The sequence below is a fragment of the Mytilus trossulus genome, chromosome 11 (genome assembly GCF_036588685.1).
Source record: "Mytilus trossulus isolate FHL-02 chromosome 11, PNRI_Mtr1.1.1.hap1, whole genome shotgun sequence".
Taxonomy (NCBI): Eukaryota; Metazoa; Mollusca; class Bivalvia; order Mytilida; family Mytilidae; genus Mytilus; species Mytilus trossulus.
Genome location: NC_086383.1, coordinates 41,465,714 through 41,486,660, shown reverse-complemented (window position 1 = coordinate 41,486,660; position 20,947 = coordinate 41,465,714). Strand labels below are relative to the sequence as shown.

The window sequence follows — 20,947 nt, the reverse complement described above, 5'->3', positions numbered from 1 at the left end:
AGATTTTCAAAGCAATCACATATGCCTTTTAGCACGATTTGAATTAAATTATGAAAAGAAAAGTAGGGATTAACTTAGAGGACAAAATTATGTAATTGCAAAACATTGATAAAACCAGAGGATACCGCATAAATCTGACAAAATGCAGTAACACGAGAAGCGGACATCCTTTGGTAAGAAAATATCCGGTTTTTTTTCTTTTTACATAATATGCATGGTTATTTAAAATAATTTTCTATTTCTATTAGTCGAGGGAGAAACGGGGGTTGCAGGGGCGGATCGAGCCATCTTAAAAAGGGGGGTTCCCAACCCAGGATAAAGGGGGGTCCAGCAATATGTCCCCATTCAAATGCATTGATTGGCCAAAAAAAGGGGGGTTCCAACCCCCGGACCCCCTCCTCCTAGATCCGCCAATGGATTGGAACGCTATAAAAGGTGATCGAAGAAAGATGAATACTTTTGGACGAATTTATGACAAAAAAATATATATTATTTTTCAGTATCAACGGGGTTAATGCTTTATAGCAATCCGATTGATTGGATTTTATACTTATCAAATATCTATCTATAGATATGGTGTGACGTAATACCAGTAGTCACGTCTTCCTGTCAACTGTTACCTTGTATACTATGTCATGCTTGCACTTAATCTCGTATGACTCTCGTCACGCTTGCACTCAATCTCATGTGGGTCTAATTCAACGCAGGTTCGTATCAATATCATCTCGTCCAGAAAATGCATGTAATATTTGCTACTGGTCTTCAAACAGCTATCCAACCGTACATGATTGAAAGTAAAACGTGTTAGATTTTTCACGGCTAACTTGTAAAAAGTCAAAACCATCACGAGGTCAATTCATGATCTGGCCAGATTTTCGTATAAAGCTTTTAAGTTAACATGCGGTGATTCAGACGGGGTGCACCCATCTTTATTAATTAAAAGAAATGGTACGCTATCTCCTAATTTAAAGAAGCGCCTCGTCTCAGATCGCCCCGTTCCCCTTAAAATCAAATACTGGATCTATGCCTGGTATTTTTAAAGCGAAACTGCACAAGATTTGAAGAATTCATATTAACAAAAATTTTACAATGCAAAAAGTACTAATCTGATCAAAACAGAGTAGATCTGAGATTTCACTATGTTCTTCTGCAAGTACGAGACTTACTCTAGATTTGAAATTATATCAGATAAGTTTTTAAAGGAAAACAATTTGAAAAAAATGTCACTAAACACAATCTTTTCTCGCTTAGGATCGGCACATACATACTGTGACAGTTAAAATAGAGTTTTAGAGAATTTAACCTTAACAGTATCATGGCAAAATTGATTGAGCGAAGTAGGATATGCACGAGAAAGAAGCAATAAGGACAGAGTTAATAATAAATCATTGTATTTATTAAAGAATGAATTGCATCAAAAGCATAAAAGAGTATAGATCTTTATAATTAAAAGTTGCAATGTACGGTATCCAAAGGTTGAGTTGTACTGACCTCCTAAACTGTGAAAAAATATGTTTCTGATTTATTTACATTGCCGACAGACCCGAAACAACTTTGTTGAAAGATGCGGCCTTTTCGTATTATTAAAATTAAAAAGCATTTTTTGAACAATGCGCAAAGTCCTTACCGTTGTTTATGAAAAAAATGGAAGAAAAAAAATTTCATTTGAAAGCAAAACTTTTAATCGCGCTCGTTTGATTCTCAATGGAATAACTTTGGTTGCGGCTCAATTTTTCGCGTTAAAGCGGCGCCAACAAACCGTGTGGCTCATTAGAGTCGACCACAAACAAACAGCGCCACACATTTTGCACAGAAAATTTGAACATTCGTCTGTGGTGCGGGTTTAAATAATGGGGGGCATGATTTTTTTTCCGTTAGGGCAAACAATAGTTTTCGATTGTTTATCATTTTTGTTCATTTTAGTATAGAAATTGAACAAACTGATTTGTTTCAGTTAAGACCTCCGGGTTTTTTAAACCATAATGTGCCCCTTTTTCTCCGCCACCCTCACATGAACAGACAGAAAAGATAAATGGTTGGTTTGTTAGAGAATAAATGTGACAAATTCCTTTAGATGTAACACAAACTCTGAGAGCGCAAAATAAAGACAGGTTATTTTTTTATTGAAAACTTGTGCTTTTCTTTTTTTTATATAATATTTTATGTAATACAAAAAGATTATAAATAGCAAAGTTCTTTTTTGTAATAACTTCGTCCTTCTAATGTGACGAAATTTTTCCAATGAATTATATTGCGCAAAATGTGTAACCTTCAATTATTCTAATGACCATGACCACACCGTGAACTTTTCGAGAAACAGAAATTTCTAGAGAAAGAGTTAAAAATAGATTAATGACACAGTAAGCTTTAAACCAATCGGAAATGTACTTTATATTTACTGCCTACATCAAAACAATCATTTTATGTAAACAAACTTGATCACGTTAGTCGCTTTAAAAATATTTTCAGTTTTATGTGTGATTTAATATCCGTAAAGGGTCGAGATAAATTTTCAGGAAAGTGTGTATTGAATGTGAGTATATATGTACTTTTTAATATCCATTTTCAATACACAAATTGTATTTTTTTAACTTTACTAAAATCTTCTACTTTCCTCAAATATTACGCAATCACAACATTGCCATACGTCTAGGTAATTCGATAATTAACTTCTGATTTTGATTGACATTTATGTTAATCGTTTGTTTATAATATAAATTATGATAGTTTTAAGGGCGGTCGTTTATCTTTACGTTGTGAAAATCTTTTTGCGCAGATTCTTTTAGATAGATATGGGGTCAATGAACTAGTTCGAACTCGAGATTTTTCCAGTGTCTTTCTAAAATTAGACCAACCAATCAGATTGTTTGTTTTTGTTTTGATCTATATATATTTCACAATCACATGTTCGATGTATACACATGCTGATTTACAATGCCAAGTGAAAAGGTAAATATATTATTTTTAATATTTTGAAATGGTCATTCAATAACTTATCTGATATATGATATTGTATTACAGATTAGGGGCAATTTCATTGTCCGAGGAACTGATAGCACATTAATTAAATGTCTAAATAACAGTCATATAAAAGATATAAATCAAAATTAAAAAAACATTTTGACGATTTTTTGGCAAAAATAAATGAAATTTTTCTACCGCAGAAAATAATTTATACTCAATTTAATTTCTGTTTCAAATAAAATTGCCTAGCTGCAAAAATACTCAGATACCAAGATGCATTGTTTGAAAACGTGTAGTAACTTATTGAGATGGTTTTAGCCAGATTGATCCGCTGTTTGACCGCTTCGGATTTACACTCTTCGTGAATATTTTAAACTTTTTTTCACTTTCAACACATTCTAAGCCCCATCCCTGAACTTTTTTGTCATATTGAAGTCTTCATTAAACAGACTTTAGAACTGAGGGGTCAGAACCATGTCAGACAAGCGCATGATTGTGTTTTATACATCAATTTATAATAGGAACTCTTTAAATATATTTTATAGTATATTGTATTGTATTGTATTTCATTGTTTTGGAATGTATTATTCAACGTTTTGTTTATATTGCTTGACCCTTGTGGGTGTAATTTTGCAATACAGATATTATTATATAAAATGTGTCCTTACATTTTAATACAGATACCTTAATACAATAATACTATTATATTTTCACACAGGCTCTTGGACCCCATATTTTACTTTTCTTTTCTTTTCATTTCTATTTTGGTTGTCAATTTTTTTTTTCTCAAATAATCATTCTTTAATATTTAAAACTATTTGGACTAGCGGAAAATACATTCAAACTTTAAAGTTAAATTTTCCTAAAAAGTAAAACACAAAAAAAAAAGATGTTACGTAATTTATAACAGGGTTGTAACGTGATGTCTAAGCATCTGTGTTTTGTATACTTGGTTCAATAGCCAATCGCGAAATTGTATTGATGTGGATTTTGGTATTCATTATAACAGTTTATGGATTTGGGAAATATTTAGTGTAAAACGTGATAAGATTTTTCTTAAATCATCTGAAGTTGCATAAATTGATTTTGTTAAGTGTTCGATTTATTTCTGTACCAGATTTTTCCGCTTCAGTCTGAATTGTCTAATAAAAAACAAAATAATACTAAACAGGAAATACATGAACTATATATATATATTAAATTAATGTTTGGGTACTAACACAAACGCTGCTTAGTTGAGATCTTACGGCCTCAGTTAAAATCATGACACGAAAAATACTTTCAAATAAGAAACAAAATATTCCCAAAACAATGTGCATGACATGGATTCTTGATTATTGGACTTTAAATTTTATTTTAGGACGCACCTAAAGAAGTGTAAAATTTGAAAAATTAGTATGCAATATTTTGCATCCCAATCTAAAGTACCAGTCGCTTGTTTAATTTAAGTTAACTCGTTGTTTGATTGTAAATAAAACATCGTTTCAGCAGGGATCTGAACGAAACCATAGATATTTTAATTACTTTTGAAATGAGAACTTAGCAGATATTATAAGTATGCATTTTCTTCAATTAGAAAAAAAAGTTCTAATATTTAAAATGAAAAATAGATATTTATTGATTTTGAAAAAATATTGTAGGAAAACCATAACATGACAATAGATAGATCGTCAAGGAGACCCAGCAAACGTCCCGGCAGACGAACTGCCAAGGTCGATGTAAAGGTCAAGTTAGAACGTAGTAGGCAGAGTGCAAGGGAATGTAGAGCGAGAAAGAAGTTACGATACCAGTATTTAGAGGACTTGGTTACCAGTAAGGAAAAGGCAATCTTTAAGTTGAGGGATGAACTTGCATTGGTAAGTTATATTTATTTATTTATATAAAATGCTTTATCAAATAGCGGTGCTCCATTAAAAGAACATAATATTCATATTTTCAATATTTTCAAAAAGTTCTTCTGTTACGTAACTCTTTCACTTGAAAGGGGGATATGATTTTTTCCAAGTCCGAATCCAGATTTTCCACAGACCATGAACAAAATTTAGTGACTATCGTTATTATTAATATTAAATTTTGAAGCGTCGAAACACTTTTAAAAAAAATAGCAGACAAAAATACCCTCTTTTTTTAAGATACTTGGTTGCTCTCTGAATAATATACTTGAAAACTGAGTAAGAAATGAAAACTAGGATAAACTTTTCAGAACTACATTCTAGTCTCGACTAAACCATTTCCCGGAATCAAAATAATGTGATGATCCGTTTTCCGTTGTTCGTGTTGCGAATTTCGATTGAATAATAAAATGTTCACGGTATGTTAAGAAAATTATGATGACTCATTGTACGTTTATTTGTTCTACATATATCTGAACTTGTTATGTAACGTCTGCTGATTTATAGGTGATTTGTTAGTACATATGAACTTGTGTAAATTTACATTTTGGTTGATCTAGCCTGCGCGCTTTATTCTGGTTATTTGAATTCTTGATATTTGACTGGTTTCTTCTGGTTATTCTAATTCTTGGCATTTGAATTTTTGTTCTAATTATTCAAATTTGTGGTGGAAGACTGCTTTTTCTGATTATCCAATATTTTGATATATATAGAATGTTATGATAAAGATTATTTATAGAAAAAATAGCAAAATCCTACATTTAAAAGAAATGATTTATCCTATAATTAATGGGAAAATAGAATAAAAACATATGGGGTCACCGTTCATTTAAGATCTGCATTCGAAAGAAGCATTCCTTTTTTCTAAGGTACTTGTTTTCTGTTGAACTAATAGGAGAAAAAAAAAGTAATATCGAAATAAAAATGTGAATTTTCCGTATTTTACATATAGATTATCTACTAAGCTTGTAGCGGTAAACAGATTTATGTACAGTATAGTATTGAATAATTTGTTAAATCTTCATGCAACATATGAAACGAGGAATGAAAATTGAAGAAATCTCATCTAAAGAAAAATATGACTTGCCATGTGCACTTGTTTCTCTATATAACCATGATCATCCATGGGAATGTCGATTATTCCTATGTAATAGAATACCAGTATATGGATAGCCGACCCCGTCATGGATAGAAACAAGAGCCTGCGTATTCTAGTGATAAAGGGACTTAGTTTTTGGCAGTCAACGTGTCATCTTAACACTGACAGAAGCAACTGAAATAAAAAATTAAGATTTTTGTATTATTGTATTTTTCATCAAGTTAAATATATTAAGATTGTATATAACAATACATTTTCTAAATCTATCGGTGAAAGTTAAGATCAGTTCCACGTTGAATACCAATTGTTGTCAAATGAACTCGGAAGGAGAGGGGGTGCAGAATTTTTTTTTTAATGGGGAGCATAATTCACGAAAATTAAAGATGTATATATAGCGTAGATCAGAGCCGCGAGGTGGATATAGATCGGAACCACGGTCGAGTTGAAATATAGAGCGGAGCCACGAGGAAGGTCTAGGCGAAAAAAATATTTGACGATTTTATCCGAAAAAATTATATTTATATTGAAAAGCATGATGATTTTTTTTTCAGTGGTCAATCAAATTAAAATATTGATACTACTGTAGTATAACGTAATCAGAGATCAATATCTTAATTAGATTGTTCGGTGGTCAAATGTAAGCCCTCAACACCCCACTGGATCTGCCAGTGGTACTCAGTTGTATCTTGCTTCTTATCTAAAAATTTTGACTGCCTCGAAGATCATGAAATGACACCCTTTGTTATTGATTATTTGATTGATTGTTGGTGGCTTAACGTCCACTGGCAATTATTTTATGCATGTGAAGTACGATATTTTTATGATGAAAATCATTATGTAAGGTTCACTTATAAAAGTTGAATAACTGTTTTACTTTATTTAAAAATAGTTTTACAAGTGGTGCAAAGAAATAGACAACGGCATTCTGCCTACAGGTCTTATACCAAGCCTTGCGTCAGAAATTAAAATAACTGAAGCGAACCAAAGATTTGAGACAACCCCAGCACTTGGACAGTTACATGTACCAGGATCATCTGTGTTCAAGCAACCAATGAAAACTTCGGTTTCAAATTCAAAAGGATCGTCTGCTCTTGGACTGTACAGCAATCATCTAGTTACGAGTTTAAATAACGTATACAATACTCGAAGATCATCGAAACAAAAGACAAGTAATTTTGAAATCCAAAAGGTTATTAGTTCTATGAGTATAGATAAAGAAGAACTTTCAAAGTATGACCAATCAGGATTAGATTTGTGGCATCCAAAGAACACCATTTCTAGTTTGCAGACGTATGGACCTCACACAGATTTACTCTCTGAAAACTGGTTTAGTGCACTAATATTACCTTCAACCAGTTTTTCCTCAGGAAATTTGCCAAATGTGGGTTTAATACAAAGCTTTGATTCTCTCAGGAAAACAGAAGACACAGAAGTTACAAATTCAGGACTGAATGACTTTCCTTATGGCCATGCGCAGAGTGTGTCTTTTCAAAGTGAACAGAGAACTGACGCATCCATCACTGAAAATGGTTATGCATCCATCATGGAGAACGCTTATCAGCTATAGGTTTTTTGCATAAGTAAATTTTGATAAGTTTAAAAAAAGTTTTAAAAAAAAAGTCTCATATAAAAATTGTTGTTGATATTTTATGGGAAGGACAATATTGAATTCTATTTAAACTATCTGTAATTTTACTTTGTCAAAAATGTATTGTTTAAAATTTACATGGCTTATTAAACGTGAAACAAACATTTCAATTTCAATTTGAACTTATTATTATTATATTTTAAGTATGATTGTTTTATATTTGTTGAATAATTTGAAATAAATAATGCTTGTAAATCACAGATGAATTAAAAATTGAAATGTTGAAATAAAAATGTGTTTGATTTAGAAAATTGTTTATTTTTACACCTTCTGATATAGTCGTTTGTTTGACTAGTGACCCATACCTGCCATCTGTCACTGTTTGCGGGGAATTTCCCTCATGGAATCTCTCAAATGGAAATTTTGTAAGAGCATTTTTGTCTACAATTTTAAACAAAACAGTAGTTTTAAAATTGCTATAGGCTTTTGAAAAGTTGGTAGGTATGGTGACCATTCCCCCCAAAAAAGGAGGGTTAAAGATGAAATGCAATCAAAAAATGGCTTGATACTACATCTTTCAAGTTTGATCGCTGCCTTTAGCCATTCTTTAGATCCTACCAGTCAATGTCGTAATATTTATTGATGGCATGTTTCAGGGGCGGATCGAACCATTTTAAAAGGGGAGGTTCCTAACCCAGGATAAAGGGGCGGTTCCAACCACATTTCATTGCAATATGATATGTATCAAAATTACCATATTTGTAAAGAAAACTGTTTTTATCAACAAAAAATGGAATTTTGTCTTCACATTACTTTCTTTAAAGTGACACTCCATGAATATCTTTTGTTATGTATTACTGCACGGCCAGTTTCGTGAGTAATGGTCATACCTAGAATAAAATTATAATTTCAAAAAAAATTCTATCAGATGCGGATCCAGGATTATGAAAAAATGTATTTATATATATTTGTAAGCAGATTGTGGTGTTTTTACAGAACATTTTAAAACTAAATGTGGTTTTTTTCTACAGCCGTCACAAGTGGAACCTCGTACTATAAAAATGCTGTGATTACATAATTTCCTCTTCTTTTTTTCAGCACAGACAAATTTGTGCCGAAGTTGATTCTGGGACAATATCGGAGATTATGTTTGAAAAATTGCAAGCGATCGTTGAAGATGACGAGCAGACGGACACATTTGATACTTGTTTGAAAACGGACATTAAAACCGAGCCTATGGATTATTAATCATTTTATGAATATTGACTAGGAAGCTCTGGTCTAAACTGGTTTCAATACAGCGAGTTCAGTATCCAGTACTTAAAAATATGAATATTCATCACCAGTACTAAAATATATGAATATTCATCAGTACTTAACTATATGAATATTTATAACCAGTACTATTATAATGAATATTTATCAGAGAAAAAAAAAACACAACAAATAGTTATGCTTTGACCAGTTGAACTTTAAGACTTTGTGATACATGTATGCAATACCTGAACTACATGATGAAAAATTCTTTTTTGTACTTTTGATCTTACTCTTTTATTTGACAATCACAGCATTTGTTTTCGAATTCTTTGAAACAAATTTACATGACATTGTTATGAAACAAGGTTATAATTGTGTTCATACATATGTAAATATTTCTTTTAAATGTTCATCACTGTATATACGTCTTGTTATGTAAAATATATTTATACATATAATATTCATGATATTTTCATCAAACTCGTGATAAATAGATTATGAGACATTAAAAATTGAGCATTTGCCAAACTGCTGAAATAAATTTAGAAAAAGGAGAAGAATATCTTGTAAGAAAAATTTAATCTATTGCATTTTTTTTGCTCGTGCTTTATTTTTATTTTTTTTCTTGGGGGGTGGGGGTATTCTGATTTATTTCATGTCATTTTCTATATTGTACAGAATCTTCGAAACACTAGCTTTCAAGTTCTGAAACATAAACAAGAGTAATGTTTCAATTTTATTACCATGGTTTTTTTTCTGTACCCAATGCATTCGAGATTTACATGCTTAAAAGGAAAGGGGGGATGCCATGAAAATACAATCAAATTGGACGCAGTAAATAATGATTGAAAATGGAACAAAATTAAACGACAGCCGCTGTATTAATGTTGTCAGGGGGGGGGGGATATTTTTTTAATACTAGTGCAAAAGTTCATTTTATTTCTAAAACATCTGAAATTTGTAACCAGAAGCCGATGATGAAATGTTGATACTTCTTTAAATTATTCCTCTGCCATTTGCCTGTTGTAGAGGGGAGGGAATTAATCTAACCCCGCCACATATTTTGTGCCTGTCCCAAGCCAGGAAACAGGTGTTGGTGGAATGTGTCTCTTTAACCATTGATATTAAATTGAAATCCATTTTTCCAGAGAGAAAAACATTAATTGTATACATATATATTCCGCTGTTGTTTTTTTATTTGGTCGGGTTGTTGTCTCTTTGACACATTCTCCATTTCCATTCTCAATTTTATATATATACAGCGAGCCAGAATTGCGCTTAAGTGTTAAAAATAGTAATTAATATTTATGTCATTTATTTTGTACAAGCAACACTCAGCCTTTTTTTCTTTCTTTTTTTTCGTGAATCGAAAATCGGGTAAAATCTATGAAGTGTACAAAAACATGGTCAAAAGTTACTGTGGACAGATTTGGAGTTAGTATACGAATTTGTTTGTCATATTACAATTGTCATCTATAAACTTATGAGTGAAGGTTTTGTACTGTAAATGTGGACTTTCAATAACTTACTTTTTTGTCGTTGGTTTTTTTTCTTTTGTTTTAAGTCAGGCTGTGTTTCCATTCACTATGTTAGGGTTAAAGATGTTTTCCTTCTTAAGAACAAGGAAATTTTTGAGTTGAATATATTTTTTTTAATTTTTTTTTATCATTCCCACAAGAGTAAAATACTTATGAATTATTCAGTCTTTAATTGAACACTCATTTCATTCTGTATGTACATTGCAAATTGATATAGTAGTGACCAAAAAGGAGATTGACTTGTTAATTTGTTTCGGCGCAAAATCTGAGTTATCATTCTTTGTCCGACTTGTATAAAAATAAGCCTTATCCATTTTTTTTATTTGTAAATATGAAAATTTAAATTATTATTAAAAATTTACGAATAAAGCTTTATTTGTAGAAAAGTAATACAGAGATAGTTGCTGCCATCACGTTTTGGGTTTTGATGGAAACATTTCAATCTTTTTGTGGCAGGGATGAGCAGCTGCAGACAAAAGGGGGGTTTCAATTACATGTCCCCATTCAAATGCATTGATTGTCAAAAAAAAGGGAGGGTCCAACCCCTGCCCCCTCTGGATCCGCGCCTGAATACCCTTGATTCTAACCACTATATTTTTTTATTTTTTTTACCTTTTCGTAAGCGGCTCATCCCTACCCATCAGTTTATTGTACCAATTGACACTCTTCATCCTTAAGTATTGCTTATATTTGTATTATTATAATTTATAAAATTCAAAAATAAACATGTATATAAAGTAATTGATATTTAAAACACTACAATGATATTTAACAAAAATAATATTGACGACCACAATGTTGAAAGAAAAATCTAGAGGTAATCAAATCTTTTAAAGCTAATTTCCTAATGCATGTGAGGTAAGATTTTGGTTAGCTTACTTGCTTTGTTTGTATATTTACAATTGTATTTGGGATGAGGTTAAAATTAAGTATATAAAGGTTAAACTATGCCTATCTGTATTGATTGCAGATGTAAATCTTAATTACAATGCTTGAGCAAACAGTTTTACAAACAAAGCAAGCAATCCAATCAAAGTCTTTTCTACAAGCATCAGGAAAAAAGCTCTAAAATGTTTTTCTTGTTAGAATGTAAATTTTACAATTCATCCTATTAAGAATGATTTCAAACTAACAACAAATGTTCGACTTTAATGTGGTAGACATATTGTTTGAAAATGGAAGCTAACATACATCGAACATTTTATGTGCAGAGTTAAGTATTATTTTAAATTTTATTTATATAAATGTTCACCATAAATTGATTATGTCAGTTTGTATATAGGACTTAATTTATTTTGACTTGTTAATATTTTGCCAAATAAATTGTACATTTACTTTGTTATCATTAAGCAATAAAGTTGTAGTAAAGAGGAACTTGATTTTTAAGCCAACGTATGCACCCTTCCCCAAGTTGTTGCCTAGCAACTAGATGTAGCATATCAGAGTGTACTTCTTTCATTCGTCCGTAACTAAAAATAAGAAGACGTGGTATGATATTTAAGCCATCTTATGCACCCTCCCTAAGCTGTTCCCTAGCAACTAGATGTAGCATATTATAGTGTATCTCTTTCATTTGTCCGTAACTAAAAAATAGAAGACGTGGTATGATTGCCAATGAGACAAAAGAGGGGTGAAAAATACCAAAGGGACAGTCAAACTCATAGATCGAAAATAAACTGACAACGTCATGGCTAAAAATTAAAAAGACAAATAAAAGAACATACCACACAACTTTCCACCAAAGACCAAATGACACATGAACAGAAAGTAATAACTGTTAGCTACCGTATGACCTTCAATGATTAACAAAACGCATACCGTTTACCGTATAGTCCGCTATATATAAAAAAAATGATATAAAATTAAACAACTCAAACGAGAAACATATATCCTTTGATTAATGTACAAACAAATGAACGAAGAATAGAAATGATATACAATCTCAAAAAGTAAAATAACAAAAAATACCGAACTCCGATGAAAATTCAAAATGGAAAGTCGGTAATCAAATGGCTAAATCAAAAGCTCAAAATAATCAAACGACCGAATAACAACTGCATTATTCCTGACTTGGTAAAGGCGTTCTTTAGTAGAAAATGGTGCATGAAAGCTGGTTTTATAGCTAGCTAAATGAGGGACGAAAAATATCATAGGGACAGCTAACTCTCACTTGTAAGGCAGTCGCTTAAAATTCCATTTTATTGACAACAATGTGTGAACAAAACAGACACGTACACAAAATGGTTTTAAAATGTCAAAAAGAGAGGTACAGCATTCAACATTGTGTTATAATCTAAATCTCCATAAAACAAAACAAAAATATGTCATCAAAGAAAAACAAAAAGGTTGAAGTAAACTCATCATAGATACCAGAACTAAATTTAGTATATACGCCAGACGCGTTTCGTCTACAAAAGACTCATCAGTGACGCTCAAATCCAAAAAAGTTAAATAAAAAGACCAAATAAAGTACGAAGTAGAACAGCTTTGAGGACGAGAATTCCTAAAAGTTTTGCCAAATAAATAATAATGTTAAAGCACATTATAAAAACCGAAATACAAGAATATAAAAAATTTCTCGATAGCACAATAACACAATGAAGGGATTTATAAGTACCGAGCCCCGTCAAATTAATATTATCAAAAATAGTGAAATAATAAAGTTGATAATTTACAAAAAAAAACAAAGAACACTCCAACACGTAATTAAGTTGCCTAGAGTGCAGGAGATCGTGAGTTCGAACTACGATCGGTTCATTCCAACGACATCAAAACTGATATTTGCTGTTTTCCCGCTAAGCAAGCGATATTAAGGAGTATATTATTTAAGCAAAGACTGTGGGAGGATTTGGTTTGGAACACTGGCTTCGAATAATATTATAGGGCTTACAATTTGGTAAAACTTTTTGCTGTATGCTTTTCAGAGAAGAGCAGATACAGGTTGGCTCTGTATCAAAATAATAAGTTTGTGTATCGTGTCATGTTCTTGCTTAACGTTACCGGGCGAATAAGCTGCCCTAAGATATGGCTCGTGTTGTATAATATTGTTGTGCACGACAGATGATTTGTTGATTCAGTATTGCTTGCTAAACGTCTCTTGAACATTATTTCATACGAATGCAGGACAAGTTAACAACTAATTAATATGCAATAGGTAGGCTCTACAATTTAGGCAGACCGTGATGAATGGCGGGTAATTTAAACAGCAATTTGAATTTAGGGAGCTACCATTTGATTTTTATGGGGGGGCTAGGATGAAATTTGAAAAAAATAGGCAGGACAGGAGTTTTGAGTAAAAAAAAAAGGCAGGATGAGACACTTGCAAAAAAAAAATAGTCAGGACGACGATTTAGGTAAAAAAAAAAAAAAGTCAGATTAAACTAAAAAAAAAGGCAGGACCGAACAGAGTGAAAAATAAAAAGGCAGGACAGAGATTACAGCTAAAAAAAAAAGCAGGACAAAATTTTTCATCCTAGCCCCCCCCCCCCCCCCCCCCCCCCCCCATAAAAATCAAATGGTAGCTCCCTTAAGGTACATATACTTGAAAGGGGAAGGCGTTTTGCCTGACAATATAAGATTGACATCTATAGTATGATTATTTGTCATCATAGATGTTCATGTGTGGAATCACCGTATATATAGGATTGGATACTCTTAACGGAATTTATATTTGGGACTTTGTCCCTTAAACAAATGTGTTTTGATTAATGTGACAAAAAACCTTCCGAAACTATAATGGACCATTCAGCAGAAGTGTCTCAAACTTCGTACTACTACCAAGTAGGATGAATAAGCACAAATATTTCGTGAGGAGGTTGTTTAAATACGTATTTCTTTAAGTCCAAAAATTTAGATATCGTATGGAATGAGCATAAAAACAAAATTAAGGAGATATAAAATTCCTAAATCGTCCAGTTTTTTATACGACCGCAATTTTTTTTTTGGTGGGGAGGGGGGTCGTATAATAGTATGATGTCGTCGTCGTCTGCGTCTGCGCCATCCGAAGACACATTTGGTTTCCAGACAATAACTTTATTTTACCGTAAATAAAAATCTTTGAAATCTAATGAGAAAGAACAATACCACAAAGGGAAGGTTGGGATTGATTTTGGGGATGATGGTTTCACCGGTTTAGGAATAAAGGGGACCCAAAACAAGCATTTTTTTTTTTACTTTTAGGATACCAATTTATATATAAGTATTTCAATTGCTCTGATTTTGTACCATAATGTTTAATACCAAAAGTAAAAGGTATGGATTCATTTTGAGGTCTACGGTGTCAACAGTTTATGAGTAAAGGGCCCAAAGAGGTCGAAACAAGCATTTTTGTAGTTTCTGAACTATAACTTGTGTGTAAGTGTATGGATCTCTCTGACATTGTACCACAAAGTTTCATATCACACAATGAAGGCTGGGATAGAGTTTTGGGGTTATTGCTTATAATTCATACAGGAATATGGCGCGATAAAATGGGCCAATTGCAACATCAAGCATTTTTCAAGATTCCAGACAATAACTTGTGTTTAAGTGTATGGATCTCTCTGAAATTGTACTACAAGGTTACATACTACAAAGGAAAGGCCGGGATCGAGTGTTGGGGTTATTTCTGAAAGGGGGGTCAAAAAGTTTGTAATTTTTTAATTGGTTAATTTTTTTATTTTTTTTTCAATGTTCAAATTTTTGAAAAGTTTCAAGTAGAAATCTTTAATTGCACAGTTCTTACCAATTGATTTGTAAGACCTTGACATTTGTTTTGTGTCAGAAACCTGTATTATGTCAAAAACAAGCATCTGTGTATTTTCTGAGTGTTTCTATAAACAGTTGTAGATTTTATTTGAACACGATTATTAAAGTGAGAAATAACTATGAAATTTTGATTTTAAATACAAATGTCAAAAGTGGAAAATCAAATCATAGAAACTCATCAGTCGAAAATAAACTGACAACGCCTCGGCTAAAGAAGAGAAAAAAACGGACAACAGACAAACAATATAACCCAAGACACAACATAGACAAACTAAAGACTAAGCAACACGAATCCCACCAATCACTGGGTGAGATCTCATGTTCCCCGGTAGGGATAGCGAATCCTGCTACACATTTAATGCCATCAAATCAAGCTGGCATAGTACATGGATTCTTTAACATTAATTGACAAATAGTAAGAAGCGATACACGATATGATCGAGTAGGCCATATCTCTATTTTTGCCTCGAGCATCACTGGAGAGACAACCAATGCGCAGCTGGTGGAGAAATATGATACCGTTTATGTTATTAATTGAAAATATTCAATTCATTGTCTCTTGCACAATACGATTTGCTGGCACAGGCTCTCATAGTTTGATTTTTTTTTAATGTTCCGAATCAAGAAGGTTGATTGAGGAAAAGTAGTGTAACGAAAATCGGTCATAGTTTATTTATTTTGATGTGAAACTCCAGTTGTCTTTCCCTATTAATTGTGTTTCTATATGTATACAAGTTTATCCATAGTTGGATCACGATCTATTACTTAACACACCCCTAAAATTGGTATAGTCTTGATTTTCATCCCTTCAAGTATAATGGACCGTTCCATCTGGTAGTATATGAACCAGCTCAAGGAAGAAAAACTTTGTCAGTTATATGTGGAGGACATCAGTGATTATTTTCCAATTGGTAAGTAGAGTGAATTAGGTGATTCTAAGTGGTTATTGTATTAATGAGAATACAATGTGTATACTTGCTGGTGTTGCAAGTTGTACTATGAGGAAGTGTGGATACTTCATAGAGTTGCATGAGTGAGAGTACAAGGTGTTTACTTGCTGGTGTTGCAAGTTGAAATATTGTGGAAATGTATTAGTGAAAGTGCACTGTGTTAAACCTTATCAGTTGGATAATATTCATTGTGTGGGAACTCAAAGGGATAGTTGCTGCGTGAGTTCAGCTGTGTTTGTATATTTATTCCTTGTACATTGAAGGATTTGTGCAAGTGTAAATATGTCATTGTGTTATTGTGGACAGTATCAGATTAATAAGATGATATTAGATATTGGTGGACGTTGTAAATAGAAGTTGTATATATGTAATTTTGTGTTCATACGTTTTGTGTGATACGTACTTGATGCATGTTTCAAAGTAATCTGTTTGTGATATTGTTCCAATCAAATTCAATAACTCCTACTTTCGTATTTAGCCGGTATACATATTCGAATAGATATTTTTGTGTTGTACTCAAATACTTCCTTCTTAATATATTATTATTTTCCAATTGAATATGTCGAAGCCCGTGTTAATCAGGAGACATCCAACTATTATTCGGCTAAAAAAAGAAAAAAAATCAGAATGGTATTACTAAGATTAACGCTGTTCCTTGCAAAGATAACTACCTAGCTATACAGTTGTTTATTTAAAAACCTACGAACAACAAATCTATTTCCTGTGTACCCAAATCCCGTTATCATCTTGATAAGTGGAGTGAAAAGTTCATCGTTATCGCAACAACAAAAATAAACAAGGAAGTCATACCTACACGAAAAATGATTGTGAAAAAAATCGACTATTTACGACAACCAACAACTAAACTTGTCAAAGTTGATGAACTTTTTCACAACCTGATATACAACTGTACCAATGGCATAACAAGTAAGAAATACTATAGTGGTGTTGGTGTCTCTTTTAAAAATTACGATAGATAGCCGGTTATTCTGATTCAACCTCTTTTCCAGTTCAATAAATATATATGTTCTGCATATCATTCAAACAGAAATAAACCAAAGAAATCAACAACATAAATGCTTTAAATATTTTGAAATGTAAAAAGCTAATTTCAATGCCTACAACGTCATTTTAAGGGTGTCCCGCTGTTACAATATAATTGCTGTCTGGGCGTCTTTGAAATCCCAGTGCGGATTCATTAGTTAATAGAATCTATATTACTAAATGAGTAGAGTTGAAATTGGGCGTTGCGTTTTCTTCTTTCACATAAAATCCACGAATATTGTTTTATACTACAAAGGGGTAAATAATAAATGACCAGCGTAGTTTGTTATGTGTTCATTTCAAGATCTTTTGTGGGGTATTTGTTGTTAAAATCGGAAAAAGCCAGTTTGGATCGACTGTCCTTCACGACGTTCGGCTCTGAAAATTACGTGCAATCTGTTCTGTTCTGTACAGGGATTTTCCACCGTTATATACATGTATAACGAAGCACTCCCACTTGGGATATATGGGTTTAATGCTTAATCAAATATTTACACCGATATTTACAATGGGGTGTGGTGCTTAAGTTTTAAACACTTCATATACAGGTAAGACTGTGAATTTTAAAAAGGGTCAGCCTGGCAACATAAAAATTTATTTAGTAGCAGATACGGCAAATATTGACCTTACACTAAAATGTTTAAATTCTAACTAGTTGTAATTTCTGACAGTGAAACGTTGCAATTATTTATAAGCAACTTAGAAAATAAGATCACATATATGTTGTTCATACTGTTACTAATGTTCTTTGCTGTATTTAGTTTGTCAAGTATTGTATATACATTTGTTTTCTATAGCATGTACATGCGTCTTGCAAATTAAGTATTTATCATTTATTCATTTATTCACTTTTATCATTTCTTTGTTTTTTAGTAAACAATAATGGCAACCGGAGGGAATGATAAATCTTGGAAATTCGATGCGACAGAATCAGCTTTAAATGAAATATATCCAAAAGATATTACAGATTCAGTGGTAATTGTATATATTTTTTTCATTCAAATTTAAATTGGTTTGAATTATGACTTTCGGCTTTTGTGCTCAAAGCCTAAACATTGATTTCTTTAATATAGTATAGACTTATTAAAGTAAATGCATATCGGTTTCAAATATTTTAAAACTATGTATAATGAACTTATATTATACTTTTAAGGTCATCTACCAGTAACCTTTTGTAGCCTATTTTCAATGTTAGCATACAAAATCATACGTTTCAAACTACTGTTGCCTTTCTTTGTTCAAATGCATTTTTTGTAACTGTTACAGTGAAATTTTGTCTAAACTGATGTAATTAGAAATTGAATTGGTGATACAAATAACTAAAATGGGGGGTGATTTTGACTCTAGAACTAATGTTTAAATTATGAAAACTAGGAGTTGGTAAACACATTTTTAACATCATTAAAGCACAATTCAATCATATTCGTGGTTCTCTTAAACATAAAAGTCAGAGTCTAAACATTTTATTACAGATAAAGGTGTAAGACAATGAGATTCTTCAAGCTCCACATTATTTAATATTTTTATTAATGACGTAAGTCAGATGTTTGAAAATCAAACCTGTACCACTGTAAAACTTATAAATTCAGACATAGGAAGTCTCCCATTATATTTGGAGATGACTTAATTATATAATCAGAGAGCGAATATGGTCTGCAACATAGCTTGAATAACCTCTGAGTATTGTGATTAATGGCAGTTAACAGTTTATACAAAAATTTCTTAAACCATGATATCACAAAATAACCCAAGTAAAATGAATGAATCCTTTTTGAAATTTAAATGAAATACCTTCAAAAAGTATATGACGATAACTATCTTGGATGTGTTATAACATCTAATGACAGTCTAACTAGCTGTAGTTCAGATTTTGGTAAAAAAGCAAGCAAGTTTTATTTGCTATTAATTCCTACTCATTAGGCGTTAGACAACTTCCTGTGAGAATATCTTGCAACCTTTTCAAAACATTGGTCAAACCTATACTAACATATAGTAGTGGAATATGTTATATTGACACTTATTTTCCATTTCATTGAGCAAAACTGCTAGCTAACAAAAATAGCTCAACTCCAGATGTCATTCATTTTATTGATAAAACTATCTTTGTTAAAAACCCAGCTGCATTTTGTTAAACAAGTACTGGTAACAAAAAGAATATCAACAAATCTAGCTGTTATAAATGAACTAGGACTTCTGCAATTGGAAATTTATATATAAACCCAAAATATGATGTACCTTTCTAGATTAAATAATGAAAATCTTAACCCACTTCTTTATGAAGCCTTGAAACTAGCTAAAACATTAGAAACCTTTGCAAAAAATGTGTCACAAGAAATTAATAATGACATCAAACTTATTGAAGAAACTAAAACTTTAAAACAGGCTAAAAAGTTAAAACCCAAATTAAAAAAAAAATGTGATTTAACTTTAATCAAATTCTTATTGATGATAAGATAAACGACTTGAATGAAAATAACAAACTATATCTATATAAATGTCTTCAGTCTAATATAAATGACAAAACGGAATACTACCTATCTCACCCAAATAAAGAAACAAGAAAAATGTTCACTTAATTTAGAATAAGTGATAATTTTCTTTGAATAAAAACTAGACGACATATAAAAATCCCTAGAAACAAAACTAAATGTAAAATATGTAAAATGTTAGTTGATGAATTCCATTTTCTCTTTAACTGTAAAATTAATGAAAATAGAAGATAAATCTTTCTAACATATTATATAGAAAAATATGTCAATTTTAATACGCTTATCTTAACTTATAAACTCGTGATTATACTAATCCACCAACACCAAATGATATAAAACTGTTTTCTTTTATATTCATTAGAACTGAGGAAAGGATATCAATAAAGGCAACAGTAGTATACCGCTGTTCGAAATTCATAAATCGTTAGAGAAAAAAACAAATCCGGGTTACAAACTAAAACTAAAGAAAACACATCAAATATAAGAGGAGAACAACGACACAACAGAAACACTCAAATGAAACACACACATTAAAAATAATATAACAATGGCCATGTTCCTGACTTGGTACAGGACATTTTTTCTTAAAAATGGTGGGTTGAACCTGGTTTTATGGCTAGCCAAACCTCACGCTTGTATGGCAATATAACATTAAAATGACAACATTACATGATAGGACTAAGAAACACACATATAATAGATATCAGAAGGTACCCGGCTTATAATTTAATACGCCGTACGCGCGTTTCGTCTACACAAGACTCACCAGTGAAGCCCAGACCAAAAAAAGTCCGAAAGCCAAAACATGTACAAAGTAGAAGAGCACTGAGGACCAAAAATTTCAAAAAGTTGTGCCAAATACGTCTAAGGTTATCCGCTTGGGATGAGGAAATCCCCAGCATCCAGAACAATTCACACACCCCGCAAACAGTAAATTTATAAAAATGACTATACAATAGATATACATGTTAAAACCGAAGTGGTGACTAACTACAGAATAAAAACGAATACGTAAAACAACCTAAATCAGCACATAAAAATACACAACTGAAGTGTTTCTAACAATGTATATTATTATTGGCGAGTTTTTTGTGTTTGTTTTGTCTATGTATATGCTTTAACCAAAAGTGTGGGTTTTTTTTGCAAATAAAGTATTATCCTAAAAAAAAATCACTCACATAAGTTAAAAACTTTGATTTTTGAGGTTTTTAGCTCCATTTAATGACCAGGATAAATTAACACCTTCTAGAAAGCTTGTTGAGACTTACATTATTTTACATAGAAACTGTTTAAGGAGCATATCTTATTCATTTTTGTCGAGCCTTCGACTTTAGTCGAAAAAGCGAGACTAAGCGATCCTACTTTCCGTCGTCGTCGGCG

The 20,947-nt window shown here is 31.8% G+C and overlaps 2 protein-coding genes across 9 annotated transcripts in view; both read left to right on the top strand.

Annotated features, from left to right (window-relative positions):
* Window positions 1-649: 649 nt before the first annotated feature.
* Window positions 650-11,701, top strand: LOC134691121 (cAMP-responsive element-binding protein-like 2). 4 transcript variants are annotated; one of them, XM_063551389.1, is made up of 3 exons: window positions 650-707; window positions 4,605-4,820; window positions 6,845-7,894. In XM_063551389.1, exons 2-3 carry the CDS (start codon window positions 4,617-4,619, stop codon window positions 7,520-7,522), a joined length of 882 nt encoding a protein of 293 aa, XP_063407459.1. In that variant the 5' UTR covers window positions 650-707; window positions 4,605-4,616; the 3' UTR covers window positions 7,523-7,894. The 4 variants fall into 4 exon arrangements, with proteins under 4 accessions (XP_063407459.1, XP_063407457.1, XP_063407458.1 ...); XM_063551387.1 differs by lacking the exon at window positions 650-707 and adding an exon at window positions 2,384-2,533 and having other exon boundaries at window positions 6,845-7,814; XM_063551388.1 differs by lacking the exon at window positions 650-707 and adding an exon at window positions 2,650-2,949 and having other exon boundaries at window positions 6,845-7,888.
* A 4,252-nt stretch (window positions 11,702-15,953) lies between these two features.
* The window catches only part of LOC134691119 (uncharacterized), a 29,547-nt gene continuing 24,553 nt past the window's right edge, over window positions 15,954-20,947 (top strand). For 4 of the 5 annotated variants that reach the window (XR_010102096.1, XR_010102095.1, XM_063551386.1 and 1 more), the window contains exons 1-2: window positions 15,964-16,961; window positions 17,952-18,053. Coding sequence is in view for 3 of the 5 variants with exons in the window: in XM_063551384.1 (XP_063407454.1) it covers window positions 17,961-18,053 (93 nt within the window). In the remaining 2 variants the exon portion in view is untranslated. Of the gene's footprint in view, window positions 16,962-17,951; window positions 18,054-20,947 lie in introns of all 5 variants that reach the window. The other variant, XM_063551385.1, reaches the window with a different exon arrangement.

Coding starts and splice junctions, on each gene's coding strand:
- LOC134691121 (XM_063551387.1), top strand. CDS start 2,474: ATGTGTGATTTAATATCCGTAAAGGGTCGAGATAAATTTTCAGGAAAG. Junction 2,534..4,604: donor CAGGAAAGTGTGTATTGAAT/GTGAGTATATAT, acceptor AAAATATTGTAG/GAAAACCATAACATGACAAT. Junction 4,821..6,844: donor TGAGGGATGAACTTGCATTG/GTAAGTTATATT, acceptor ATTTAAAAATAG/TTTTACAAGTGGTGCAAAGA.